This window comes from Bos javanicus, chromosome 12, assembly GCF_032452875.1.
Source record: "Bos javanicus breed banteng chromosome 12, ARS-OSU_banteng_1.0, whole genome shotgun sequence".
Lineage (NCBI taxonomy): Eukaryota > Metazoa > Chordata > Mammalia > Artiodactyla > Bovidae > Bos > Bos javanicus.
This window is the reverse complement of record NC_083879.1, coordinates 44,247,508-44,262,135: the sequence shown is the minus strand read 5'-3', so window position 1 is coordinate 44,262,135 and position 14,628 is coordinate 44,247,508. Positions and strand designations below refer to the sequence as shown.

The window sequence follows — 14,628 nt, the reverse complement described above, 5'->3', positions numbered from 1 at the left end:
GAATGTTCAAATTACTGCACAAGTGTGCTCATTTCACATGCTAGCATGGTAATACTCAAAATCCATCAAACTAGACTTCAACAGTATGTGAACTGAGATCTTCCAGATATACAAGCTAAAACCAGAGACCAAATTGAGAACATTTTTGGATCATAGGAAAGGCAGGAGAATTCCAGAAAAAAAAAAAAAAAAAACATCTACTTCTGCTTCATTGCCTATGCTAAAGCCTTTGTGTGGATCACAAGAAACTGTGGAAAATTCTTAAAGAGATGGGAATACCGTACCACCTTACCTGCCTTCTGTGAAATCTGTATGCAGGTCAAGAAGTAATAGAACTGGAAATGAAACAGTGGATTGGTCAAAATTGGGAAAGGAGAACATCAAGGCTGTATATTGTTACCTTGTTTATTTAACTTTATCAGAGTAAAACATGCATAATGCCTGACTGGATGACTCACAAGCTGGAATCAAGATTTCTGGGAGAAATATCAATATCCTCAGATATGATGATGATATCAGCCCAATGGAAGAAATTTAAGAGGAAGTAAAGAACCTCTTGATGAAGATGAAAGAAGAGAGTGAAACAGCTGACTTAAACTCGACATTCAAAAAACTAAGATCGTGGCAGCTGGTCCCATAACTTCATGACAAATAGATCTGGGAAAAATGGAAACAGTGACAGATTTCATTTTCCTGGGCTCTAGAATCATTGTGGACAGTTACTTCAGCCATTATATTAAAGGATGCTTACTCTTTGGAAGAAAAGCTATGACAAACCTTAACAGTGTATTAAAAAGCAGAGACATCACTTTGCTGACAAAGGTTTGTATAGTCAAAGCTGGTCCATATAGTCAAAGGGGTCCATATATTCAAACTATTGGTTTTTCCAGTAATCATGTACAGATGTGAGAGCTGGACCATAAAGAAAGCTGAGAGATGAAGAATTGATCCTTTTGAACTGTGGTGCTGGAGAAGATTCTGGGAGTGCCTTGGACAGCAAGATCAAACCATTCAATCCTAAAGCAAACAACCCTGATGCTGAAGCTGAAGCTCCAATACTTTGGCCACCTGATGGGAAGAGCCAATTCATTGGAAAAGATTCTGATGCTGGAAAGATTGAAGGCAAGAAGAAAAAGGGTGACAGAGGATGAGATGGTCCAATGACATCACTGACTCAATAGACATAAGTTTGAGCAAACTCTGGGAGAGAGTGAAGGATGTGGAAGTGTGCTGTGTTGTAGTCCATGGAGTCACAAAGAGCTATACATGATTAAGCAACTGAACAAGAACAGCAAAGATCTCTTCAGGCTCTAAAATGAAGTGATCTTGAAGGGTTCCACACACATTTTCACTAAAGTCATAAGCCTTAATTACCCACTGCGTTACAGGATATCTGTCTTTGTCAGGGACCAGCTTAGAGCTGCTGCTGCCGCTAAGTCACTTCAGTCGTGTCCGACTCTGTGTGACCCCATAGATGGCAGCCCACCAGGCTCCTCTGTCCCTGGGATTCTCCAGGCAAGAATACTGGAGTGGGTTGCCATTTCCCTCTCCAATCAGCTTAGAGCTAACTTAGAGCATAACTTGATGCAACCCAGTGTAAGGATCCAATGGTTTGGGGCCTCATTACCATAGGACCATGAGGAATAGTCAGGGGCTATTTTCTTAGCTTTCTAATACCCTCTTTTTGGGTTTCTATTTTGAGTCACAGGTAAGCAAGACTAGTGTTTGTATGTGTATATATTAGTCGCCTAGCCGTGTCCAACATTTTGCAACACCATGGGATTCTCCAGGAAAGAATACCGTAGTGGGTTGTCATTCCCTTCTCCAAAGGATCTTCTCCACCCAGTATTGAACATGGGGCTTCCACATTACAGGTAGATTCTTTACCATCTGAGCCACCAGGGAGTTGGGGGCTAACTAAAGAGAGGGACCAGTGGTCCCCTAGAGAACTGAAAGTTTTCTGTAAGTTTGTTAAATAATGTCTTATCATTCAATTCTAATTAAATTAATTATGAATAGATGATCACCTCTGAGAAATTTAAACTCGACTAGATAATGTTGGTTTCCTGTTGATCAAATAACCAAGTTTTCCTTCTCATTTCTTCAATCATAAAATGCCTCAACAATATTTTGAATTCAATGGGAGTGTGGCCATGTCTTTTCACCTTTATATTTAATTTCCTAATAACAGCATTTAATATATTTAGATATGCAGTAAATTTAGCTGAATGACAGATTTGGTGAGGGTAATGATTCATCCACCAGCTTTAACCACTAAGTGCTTAAATAAAAAGCAAGCATGAAAAATTGATAAACCTGACAGTGAGGGAAACTGGTAGGAAGAATTCTAAAAATGCTTTTCTCTGCCAAAATTCCCTAATTATTCAATCAAACACTAATCTAGATATTGCTCTGAAGGCACTTAGCAGATTCAACTGAATTGACTAATCAACCAACTTTAAGATAGAGTGATTATCTGGGATCATTGTGTCATAACATGAGTGCCTAAACACAAAAGCAAAGCCAGGAGAATCAAAGAGAAGTGGCAGAGTAATGAAGTTGAGGCTGAGGGCGGGTAGTAGAGACTGGAAATTTGAAGACTCAACCTGCCTTTGCTGTATTTAAAGATGGAGGAAGGAGTATGCGATAAGCAAAGCAGGAAACTGAGAATAACCAGCAAAGAGGCAGCTATGAAACAGGAAGCTCAATCCCACAACCACATAGGACTGAATTCTCCCACAACCTGAATGAACTTCTAAATAGATTCATTCTCAAATACTCCAAAAATATAGAGCCTTGTCTACATTTTAATTTTGCTCTTATGAAACCTGGAGCAGAGAACCAGCTCAGCTGCACTTTTCCTGGACTTCTGACTTCCAGAACTTTCAGGTAATGTTCTTTAGTCGCTAAGTCATGTCTGACTCTTGTGATCCTGCCAGGCTCCACTGTCCATGGGATTTTCCAGGCAAAAATATTGGAGTGGGTAGCCATTTTCTTCTCCAGGGGAATATTCCCAACCCAGGGATCTAACCCACATCTCCTGAATTGGCAGGAGGATTCTTTACTACTGAGCCACCTAGAAAGCTCTTAAGAGATAATAAATTGATGTTTTTGTGAAGTCAAAAAATTTGTTACAGTGAAAGGAAATAAATATACAAAAATATTTTTATGTTAAATCATCAGAAAAGAGTTATTTAATAGATTTATTAAATGTAAAAATGTATATTTAGAGTATTTTTTAGAAATAAAGAATAACCATTTCCATATTGAAACTCTCTGGGATGGCAAGGCACATAGCCTGTGTGAGGTGTGAACTTCTATTTTTTCACAACAATTCTTGTCTCACTTTGCTGCATCTCATTTTTAAAATATAATATTCTATGGAATTATGCTTGGCACCGACTTGTATATTTAATGATTGCATGTAACAATATATGTTTTAATGCATCTAATGGTTATTTTATTTGCTGAGACATAAATCAATGACATGTGCCAAGTTATTATTTGGAAAAATCAAAGGATAATTATTACATATATGAATAACTATTAAGAGGATTATCTTTCATTATTTCAATTATTTTTCATAAAGTAATGTATTCTTTTTCATTAATTTCCATTTCATTGTTTTTTGGAAGAATTTTTATAGCTTTGAGCTTTACTTGATTTTTTAACAATGATTATGTCTGCTGTTTAAAATATTTTAAAATGGATTAATACAAGAGAAGTTGCTCTGCTGTGATTTTTTTAACATTAATTATGAATTAGTACACCCCAGATAGAAATAGTCTAAATCCTTTTATTAAGCCATAAATGTATGCAGAATTACAATTAAAATTCCACATGCTTCTGTAGAGATCATTTAGACCTTAAGATTGCAAAACTGTAATGTATTCTGATGGAGAAAGCTAATGCTGATCTTCACTGCTAAATAATGTGATATGTAAGCAAGATCCATACTGATTGCTTTCTTTCCTACATATAATTTTTACCTCAATTGTTTGAGTCTTTTAGATTATGCATATAACAGACTTTCCTGATAAGTCTCACAGGCTTAACAAAAAAGACTATATAAATCTAGGTTGACAAAACAATCCTTTTTTGTCCTAAAAAAAACAAAAACAACAAAAAAAAACACCCTGTTTTCTGTTGAAAAGGATACATTTTCTTTCAGTTTGTTCTAAGTACAGACTATGTACTACCTGATAAAATATACATTCTTACATATCAAAATAGATTCTAAAAGTCAATTTGCTGCAAGTTGAGGGAAGACAGAAATATCTAGAAATAAAATTTTCTTTTCTTTCAAAGTAGAGGATTATTATTTTTATACTTTCATCAAGCAATGTAATTTCTCTTAGAAAACTTTTATGTGATCAGATGGCCTGGATGCTTTGCTGCAATGAAAGAAATGCTTTTGAATACCTTTGTGTGTGTGCCTTTGTGTGTGTGTGTGTGTGTGTGTTAGTCACTCAATCATGTCCTACTCTCTGTGACCCCATAGACCTCACCTGCCAGGTTCCTCAGTCCATGGGAATCTCCAGGCAGGAGTACTGGAGTGGTTCATCAGTTCCTTCTGCAGTTTGAATACGTACATAGGCTAAATTCTCATGGTTAATTTGGCAATAATACTGTTTCTCCCAGAACTGACACAAACATGTGGCTTTCATTAAGACTGTCCAGAGATTTTTTACTTTCCTCTTAACTTTTGCTGCTGCTGACATTCTCAGTGATTTCTATAAGACACCTAAAAGAAACCTGACAAATACTGATGCAAGGTAATTTATGAAGGAAGGGGGGAAAAGACAGGTTTGGCTTCTGCTAAGGAGTAAATGTGTCTGATGTTAATAATTAAAAAAAAATACTATTACTCTAATAATTTATGCATGCAGTGTTACACAGTTTACAAAGCAATTACATATTTGACAATAGTAATATTAAACCTCCCCCTCCCCAACAAAATAGATGTATACCTGTTTAGCTAACTGGGTTTGCTTTTCTTATTGGTGTGCTCAAATGCTCAGTCGTGTCCAACTCTTTGTGACAATATGGACCGTAGCCCATCAGGCTCCTCAGTCCATGGGATCTTCCCAGCAAGAATACTGAAATTGGTTACCATTTCTTCCTCCAGAGGATCTTCCTGACCCAGGGATCAAATCCATGTCTTTTACATCTCTTACATTGGCAACCAGATTCTTTACCACTATCTCCACTTGGGAAGCTCCTTCTTGGTGGTAAAGTTTATAAATAATTTCTACACACTCTGTTAACTTATATTAGTAGATAATATGTATCACATATTACAATTCTTGAATAGTATGTCTTCAGAAGCAGAAGCAGATCAAATCATTACAAGAATTTCAAGAATTGCTCCAAAATAATTTTGCACATACCTTACATACTGTTGCATGACTTAGGATTTTCTTTCCTCCTAATTTCTTCCCCCTAATTTGCTTGATAGCAAGTTACAAAAGTTTCCTCGGTAGGTGTTTGTTATAGAACTTATTTTTAAGGTGAAGAGATGAGATATCAGAGTAATTAAATGTCTTTGCCTAGGAAATCATGACTAGGAAGTATTAGAATTGAGGGTTTATCCAATTCTTTTTACTAAAAAAATAATTTATCTTTCCATCACAATTTCTAATGTGCCTTATCTCTTTAGCAATATTTTTTCAGAAAATACTTCATCATAGACATGTATTTCTTAAGGGACTTATAACAAAATTATCTTTTCCCACATATAATCTTGAAAGATGACCATCAGAAACCATTTTTGATACTGAATAAAGTTTGGGGGTTATTATAAAATACTTCTTTTGAAATTTATTACTCAAGTATTTTGGGAAAAAATTCTATCAACAAAGTAGACATATTTAGTGGGTGGTAAAGAATTAACTATGAAAACTGGCAAAGCCTCATTTTAGTTGTCTTTCCTGGTGGCTTAGTGGCAAAGAATCTGCCTGCAATGTAGGTGATAGGGGTTCGATCCCTGGGTAGGAAAGATCCCCTGTACAAGGAAATGGCAAACCACTCCAGTATTCTTGCCTGGAAAATCCCATGGACAGAAGAACCTGGCAGGCTAAAATCCTTGGGGTCACAAAAGAATTGGACATGACTTATGGACTAAACAACCACAACAAAGGAAACAAAAGTAGATATTTTGGAGAAAATTCAGTGAAAATTGTGTCTTTTCCTCTGGCTTACTTTTCTGATTTTGAGGATTAAAATCGTTCAGAGAGATTAAAAAGTAATAATTCTTTATTCTTTATAACATTTAAATCAGAATTAAATATTAACCTTCAAGTATGTGTAAAGATAATCAATACAATAATAATATATTTGCCCTAGAAACAATGTGAGAAATTGCAAGAAAGACAATTTTACTTCAAAATGAGTTCAGTTTTCTGACAGTTTTTAACAGTAGTATAAGCTTTCTTCCAGCAGTAGATTTCCTATTACTGAACATAATTGCAAGGCAAGCATTGCACAACATTATGTACTGTGCACATTAAGTGACTTCAAAGATTGCTTCCATTTTGAGATGATGTGAAGTCACAGAAATTTTTATTTCTTAACCCTGCTAGGTAACGATATGAGTATTAGACTAGATAACATCAATATTATTTGGTATTCCCCAAATCTATGGTTCTATGAGAAATATTTCCTTGTTTTAGAAATTGTTATTTCATAGAGAAAAATTATGTATGTCCTAATTCAAATTCCTCCTTGGCCTCCTTTATTTCATATGCATTCTCATCCACTGGACTTAATGAAATCTCTCTCTCTTTTTTTTATCTTGTCATACAATGTATATACTTCTCTTTCAACATCATATTGTCCTCCTTATTGTAAAGTAAGTGTATTAGGAGGCAGAATCCTTTTCTTTATTATTTTTCTTGTCTCTCTATTCTTAGTATTAAAAACATACTAGGCAAAATAAATAAATAAATAAATGAAAACATATTAGGCATAGGAAAAAAAAAAGTTTGTTGACTGAATATTAGTAAAGAAAATAGGGAAGATAAAGAACTATGAACTTGAATTCAGCTACCAGTAAAAGCCTAAAAGGAAGGGTAAACTCTGATGCAGAACAGCTACTGGCTAATGCTTATATAACACTTGCTATGTGTCAGGTATTTTTCTAAGAAAAGTATTAATCTCCAAGCTTAATCTTCACAGGACTTCCCAGGTGGTGCTAGTGGTAAAGAAGCCACCTGCCAATGCAGGAGATGCAAGAGACACCAGTTTGATCCATGGTTGGGGAAGATTCTCTGGAGAAGGAAATGGCAACCTACTCCAGTATTCTTTCCTGGAGAATCTCAGGGACAGAGGAGCCTAGTGGGCTACAGTCCATGGGATCCACAAGAGTCTGACATGACTGAAGCGATTTAGCACATTTAATGTTCACACTAGTGCTACTATTTTTATCCTCATTTATAGATAAGGAACTTCCCAGGTGGCTCAGTGGTAGAGAATCCACTGCCAAGCAGGAAACATGGGTTCAGTCCCTGGAAAATCCCCTGGAGAGGGATATCCCAAACTTGCTTGGGAAATCCCATGGACAGAGGAGCCTGGCAGGCTTCAGTCCATGGGGTTGCAAAAGCATCAGACACGACTTAGCAACTAAACAACAACAACAGCCAAGAAACTTAAATTCCTAATGTGCAGCCAGCAGATAGTCAGGTCAGGATCTAAATCCTATCCAATTTACTAAGTCAATACTAATCTATTGACTCTCCCTAATTACCAGGCTACATTATTGGATTCAGTTATACCAAGAACGAGTTGAAAACATGATTCAAGTAAGCACTCAGGAATCAGGGTGCATAACGTTGCATAGATCTAAGTAAGTAAGCAAGTCTAAACTAGATGGGCAGAAAGAACAAGAAGAAAAAAATAACAGAAGGATGGATAGCCCAGGTAATATAGCAAGATGAAAGACTGAATTCCTAATCTCATCCCTATCTTGACTAATGGTATGACTATGTATGAGTGCCTCTGAGCCCCAGGATTCTTATCTGTAAAGGAACAAGGTGTGACTATCTCCTAATGAATCCCTTCCCTTTGAACTCTGAGGTAGTGCTCAAGAGCTTAGGCAGCAACTTTGACACAACCATTAAAAATTCACAGAAGCCAAATAATCAAAAGCCCAGGAAAATTGGTTTTAACCTGCAAGGTTAGAGTCTTGACAGTAAAACCAGTGTAGCAACTTTAAGGTGTTACTTCTTAGCCCTTGATAACTTGGGAGAGAAGTCTCTCCCTGTTCTGCATTATTAGAAAGTCTAAATTTTAGAAGGAATGGGGAAAATGTATGTAAAGATAAGTTGGTCCAAATATCAGACCACTTTTTCCTATCCCTGACACTCATTTGGGTCATGGGAACGCTAGCTAATTCTTTTTTTTTTTTTAACTGGTTTTATTCATTTTTATTTGAAATTAATTTTATTGGAATATAGTTGCTTTACAATGTAGTGATAGTTTCTGCTGTTTAGCAAAGTGAATCAGTTACACATACACATATATCCTTTTTATTCTTTTTAATTTCCCTCCCATTTAGGTCACCACAGATTATTAAGTTGGGTCCCCTGTAATAAACAGTAGGTTCTTATTATTTATCTATTTTTTACATAGTAGTGTATATATGTGAATCCCAGTCTCCCAATTCATCCCACACCTTCTTCCCCTCTTAGTAACTATAAATTAGTTCTCTACATCTGTGACTCTATTTCTCTATTTCTTATTTGCAGATAAGTTAATCTGTACCATTTTTCTAGATTCCACATATAAGTGATATTTTATGATATTTTTCTCTAACTTACTTCACTCTGTATGACAGTGTATAGCGCCATCCACATCTCTGCAAATGTCACTATTCTGGTCCTTTTTATGGGCCAAATTAATATTAATATTACCCATTGTATATGTGTACCATGTCTTTTTGTCCATTTCTCTGTTGATGGATATTTAAGTTGCTTCCATGTCAATACTACTGTCAATAAGGCTGCAATGTAGAGTGTAGTGCACTCTTGACTTACGGTTTTCTCTGGGTAAATGCCCAGGAGTGGGATTGCTGGATCACATGGTAGTTCTATTTTTAGTTTTTTAAAGGAAACTCCATACTGTTCTTCATAGTGGATGTACCAATCTACATTCCTGCCTACAGTTTAGGAGGATTCCCTTTCTTCCATATCTTCTCCAGCATTCATTGTGTGTAGTTTTTTTTTTTTTTTTTTTTTTATGATGGCCATTCTGACCAGTGTGAGGTGACAATTCATTATAATTTTAATCTGCATCTATTTAATAATGAGTGATATTGAGCATCTTTTCATGTGTTTTTTGGCTATTCATATGTCTTCTTTGGAGAAATGTCTAATTAGATCTTACCCCTAGAAAACTGATATTTCTTAAATATGTTATTCTATAAAATAAAGAGTTTAGTCAAAAGATTAGTAATACTTGCCATTTTTTTCTTAGGTTTATGTGAGAGCTTTTAGCATAGTCATTTTTAGAATTTCTCTTATATGTTATTTTCCTAGGGCTCCCATAACAAAGTACCAAAAACTGGGTAGTTTCAAACAATGAAAATGTATTCTCTTGCAATTCTAGAGGCTAAAATTCTGAAATCCAGATGCTGGCAAGGCCAGACACTCTCTGAAGTTTAGGAAAAATCTTTCCTTGCCTTTTCCAACTCCTGGTGGTTGCTGGCAATCCTTACCATTCCTTGGCTTTTGGCAGCTTGACTTTTACCTCTGCCCCTTTATCTATGTGTTAGTATGCTTTGTTTATATGGTCCCCCGTGGTCAGAATACATTTCTTTCTGTTTCTCATTTTCTAATCTATGTTCTTACCTAATATTCCAGGTATTTTTGAAAAACAAGCCTTTACAGACTTGAGGACAGTCATTTCCCATGCTTTGCACATTGTCTAGCTGTCCCATGTGTGGTAAACATTTGATGAAAATTAATTTCATTCTCCTCACTACAATTATCCAGGAATAAATGTTAGGTGTTCAATAAAACTGTGTAGAATGAATGATTGAATGAACTTATAATAAAAGTAACATACAAAAAATAAACAGCTCAAAATGTACTGATGTCTCTCATTATTTGATCTTCTCAGGCAACAAAGATTTAGCTAAGATGTAAGGAAACTAGTGTGAAAATATATTTTTCTTCTTTAGTGAAAAAAAAAATAATGACACTTAAATTATTAGATTCTACAAGCTAAACTGCAAATAACACAGGAAATATTAGGAAAGATATCATTGGAAGGAGACCTGATGGGTTTTATATATATATATAAACTTCATGGGAAATATATGGGGAAACAGGAGAAACAGTGTCAGACTTTATTTTTCTGGGCTCCAAAATCACTGCAGATGGTGACTGCAGCCATGAAATTAAAAGACGCTTACTCCTTGGAAGGAAAGTTATGACCAACCTAGATAGCATATTCAAAAGCAGGGACATTACTTTGCAAACAAAGGTTCGTCTAGTCAAGGCTATGGTTTTTCCTGTGGTCATGTATGGATGTGAGGATTGGACTGTGAAGAAGGCTGAGCGCCGAAGAATTGATGCTTTTGAACTGTGGTGTTGGAAAAGACCCTTGAGAGTCCCTTGGACTGCAAAGAGATCCAACCAGTCCATTCTGAAGGAGATCGGCCCTAGGATTTCTTTGGAAGGAATGATGCTAAAGCTGAAACTCCAGTACTTTGGCCACCTCATGCGAAGAGTTGACTCATTGGAAAGGACTCTGATGCTGGGAGGCATTGGGGGCAAGAGGAGAAGGGGGCGACAGAGGATGAGATGGCTGGATGGCATCACTGACTCGATGGATGTCTCAGTGAACTCCAGGAGTTGGTGATGGACAGGGAGGCCTGGCATGCTGCGATTCCTGGGGTTGCAAAAAGTCGGACACGACTGAGCGACTGATTTGATCTGATCTGATAAGAACTTCAGCATACCAATATAGATATAACAAAAAATAAAAAAAATAATGAAAACAATATAAAAACAATATAATCTATGTATCAGTGTGATGGATTCATTCATATCCAGTATTATCTTCCAATGTATAGTTTATTTATAGCAATACTTAAAAATATTTCTTATTTCCTAAAGATATAGTATAATTTATACAGATGCAAAATTACAAGAATGCAATCTAGATTAGATGTAAGAAAAAAAGGAGAAAATCTGCTGTAGTAATATTAAATAACGCTATTACCAGAGCTGTCTGAAAAAGAAATCAAACCATAAAAGGCTATAGCCTTACTCTCTGCTAGATTTCAACTTGACTCAAAGTTTTCTAGAAGCCAAATAAAAAGATGAATCTGATCAATTTCATAATTTACAACATCCATGATAAAAGCAAACCAATTTACACAGGAGAAGTGCAATTATTCCTGCTACTAAAATCTGAAAGAAATTTCTCCCAAGGGTTATTGTAAGAGTACACCATAAAATAAAATGAAATCCTTGAACAATATGTTTATGATAGGCACTGCTAAAAGTTTCACAGAGCTGATTTTTATGGCACCCCTCACTATATACTGATGGTCTAGCTATACAATTTCGTGTGTAGTTTAAAAAAGGCATAGATTTTTGAGTAACTGGAATAATAGATGAACAAAAATTCTTTCAAAGATTCTTCGGAAACTTCTTTATCTTATTGAAGCTCTTTAGAGAAATTCGGTGGTACTAAATCTCAGAGCACACAGTTGGCTCATTTAGTAAACAAGTATCATGCATACGTGCATGCTAAGTTGCTTCAGTCATTTCTGACTGTTTGAGACTATAGCCTGCCAGACCCTTGTGTCCATGGGATTCTCCAAGAGACAATACTGAAGTGGGTCCTTTGCCCTCCTCCAGGGATCTTCTTGACCCAAGAATCAAACCCTTATCTCTTATGTCTCCTGCATTGGCAAGTGGGTTCTATTTTGTTGCTGTTGTTCACTTGCTCAGTTGTGTCTGACTCTTTGCAACCTCACAGACTGCAGTATGCCAGGCTTACCTATCCTTCACTATCAGCCAGAGTTTGCTCAAACTCATGTCCATTAAGTCAATCATGCCATCAGATCATCTCATCCTCTGCCACGCCCTTTTCTTTCTGTCCTCAGTCTTTCCCAGCTTCAGAGTCTTTTCCAATAAGTCAACTCTTCACATCAGATGGCCAAAGTATGCTTCTGCTTAAGCATCATTTCTTCCAATGAATATTCAGAGTTGATTTCCTTTAGGATTGACTGGTTTGATCCCCTTGCTGTCCAAGGGATTCTCAAGAGTCTTCTCCAGCACCACATTTCAGGAACATCAGTTCTTCAGCTCTCAGCCTTCTTTATGGTCCAATTCTCACATCTGAATGCAACCCACTCCTGTATTCTTGCCTGGAGAATGCCACAGATTGAGAAGCCTGGTGGGCTACAGTCCATAGGGTTGCAAAGAGTCAGCCACAATCAAGCCACTAAAATTACTACTACTACTGGACAAAAACATAGCTTTCACGATAAAGATTTTTGAATTTTCACAGTATTGTATTAGGCACACAGGAAACACAGGGAGCAAAATTACTTCATGGAATAGGCTATTCTATTAGGTCAAATGTAAGGAAAAAATAGCTAAAGATCTGAAAGTAAAAGCTGACTTGCTTTTGTGAAAGCTGAAGGCCCTTCAAGCCTTGGAATTGATTCTAAGAATACATTCACAACATGGGTCAGGTCTTGAGCAAACAGGTTTGAATTTGCTCTGACAAACAGATGAATCAGCACTTGCTGCCTCTTTGCTATGTTTTAGCAGGAAACCAAGTCACCAAGGTTTTGGGGGAAGAGAAGTGCCACTACTTCAGGTTTTACATTAAAAAAAATAATCCTTTAGAGATTTATGCCACCTTTGCGGCTTTAAAACTATCATCTGAGAAGTCTTAGTTATCTTCCTTGGGGTTGTCTCAGGAGACATGGAGGAATGTGGAACAAAAGTAAAGGCCAACAGTCAAATCTCTGTCTTCTCTTACCATTTATTAGACACATAAGACACTGTGATGAAATGTGAGATTTTCAACAAGTAGTTTTTAAAAAGTGTTTGAAAAACACTGCGCTGAAGTTCACTATCTCCAAATTTATTTTTCTCTAAGATCATAAATATATGTATTCAATAAATCTGTACTGTTCACTGGCTGTGTTCCAGAATCTAGATATAAAAGGTTAATTCAAAGTCTTTGTCTCAAGGAGCTCAAAGTTTGTGATAAGATCCCTAAGTACGTCAAAAATTATACAGAACTTTGGTAACTGATATATCATGTACATACACTGTGCATGCATATAAGACAGGGCAGCCAGATCAAATGGGAGTGAACAGAGAGGTCTTGATATATATATATATATAGAGATATGCATATCCATATATATATGGATATAGATATACATATCCATATTTAGTTTTTGAACTGAATCTTGAAAACTGAAAGCAATTAGGATAACAAAGGTGGCTAATAGCCATTTTAAGCAATGGAGTGAGAATAAGGCAAATCTAATGAGTAATTTTGTGGCAGAAGTGCCAAAAAGTTTGGAAACATAATGTTTAGAATCAGGAAGAGGTCAGGTTATAAAGAACCAATATGCTTAACCAAAAGATTTGAACCAAAACAAGACAAAACACAGCGAAACTTTAGAATAGTGTCAAGAGCACATTTATGTTTTAGAAATACCCTTCTCACAACGGTACAGTGGGACCACTAGAGAAGCTAAGGATAGAGTCAGGCAGAGTCATTAGAGGATATGGCAGCAATCTGCTAGAAAATAAATGGGAATCTAAATTAAGTCAGAGAAACTGTCAGGAGAGAGGTTTGAGAGCTATTAAGAAGGTGAAATATATGGGATTTTGTGACTTTTTATGCTCTGTTCTCTTTTCTCCCTTTTGAATAAACAGTGATGCATCTTATAGTGTTAGATCTGTGTAATTTTATTCCCACTTTCTGATTGATGTATATATAGTCAAGCTTTTTAATAAATTGAAATGCTATTTTTTTTCATATTCACGAAATCTTACATAGTAGTCCACTTGAAACTTGAACATTTAATCACTTAGTACATTCTGCCTGCATAACAAAGCTCAATGTTATAATCCTCCAGTTATTACAAGATCTGTGCTCTCTCAGATACATTTACACTCCAATTACAATTACAATGCTTTCATCTTAACAGCTTCTCGCTTCTGAAGGATTATGTCTCAAGGATTATGTTATAATGAAATCAAAGGTTATTGACTACTTTTCTCATTTCTTTCTGGGAGGCTTTGCTAGCTAAATAAAACTGAGGCTAACTTTATGCCAAACTATTTCTCTCCCTCTAGGAAAACATAATGGAAGTTATAAGAAATCAAGAGTTTCTACTGCTTCCAGCTGAGGAGCTCCATAAACTCCTGGCCAGTGATGATGTCAATGTTCCTGATGAAGAAACCATCTTCCATGCATTAATGATGTGGGTCAAATATGACATGCAGAGGAGATGCAATGACTTGAGTATGCTTCTGGCCTTCATAAGACTGCCGCTCCTTCCACCTCAGGTAATTAGACGCTGTTTTTGTAGCTAAGACCAACTGAAAAATTCTGTGCTAAAATTAAATATTACAGCCAATGTTT

General features: G+C 36.2%; 1 protein-coding gene across 1 annotated transcript in view; it reads left to right on the top strand.

Moving 5' to 3' along the window:
- The window catches only part of KLHL1 (kelch like family member 1), a 540,073-nt gene that overhangs the window by 307,038 nt on the left and 218,407 nt on the right, over positions 1–14,628 (top strand). Inside the window, exon 5 of the mRNA XM_061435054.1 lies at positions 14,340–14,552. Coding sequence (XP_061291038.1) covers positions 14,340–14,552 — 213 coding nt within the window. The remainder of the gene's footprint in view (positions 1–14,339; positions 14,553–14,628) is intronic.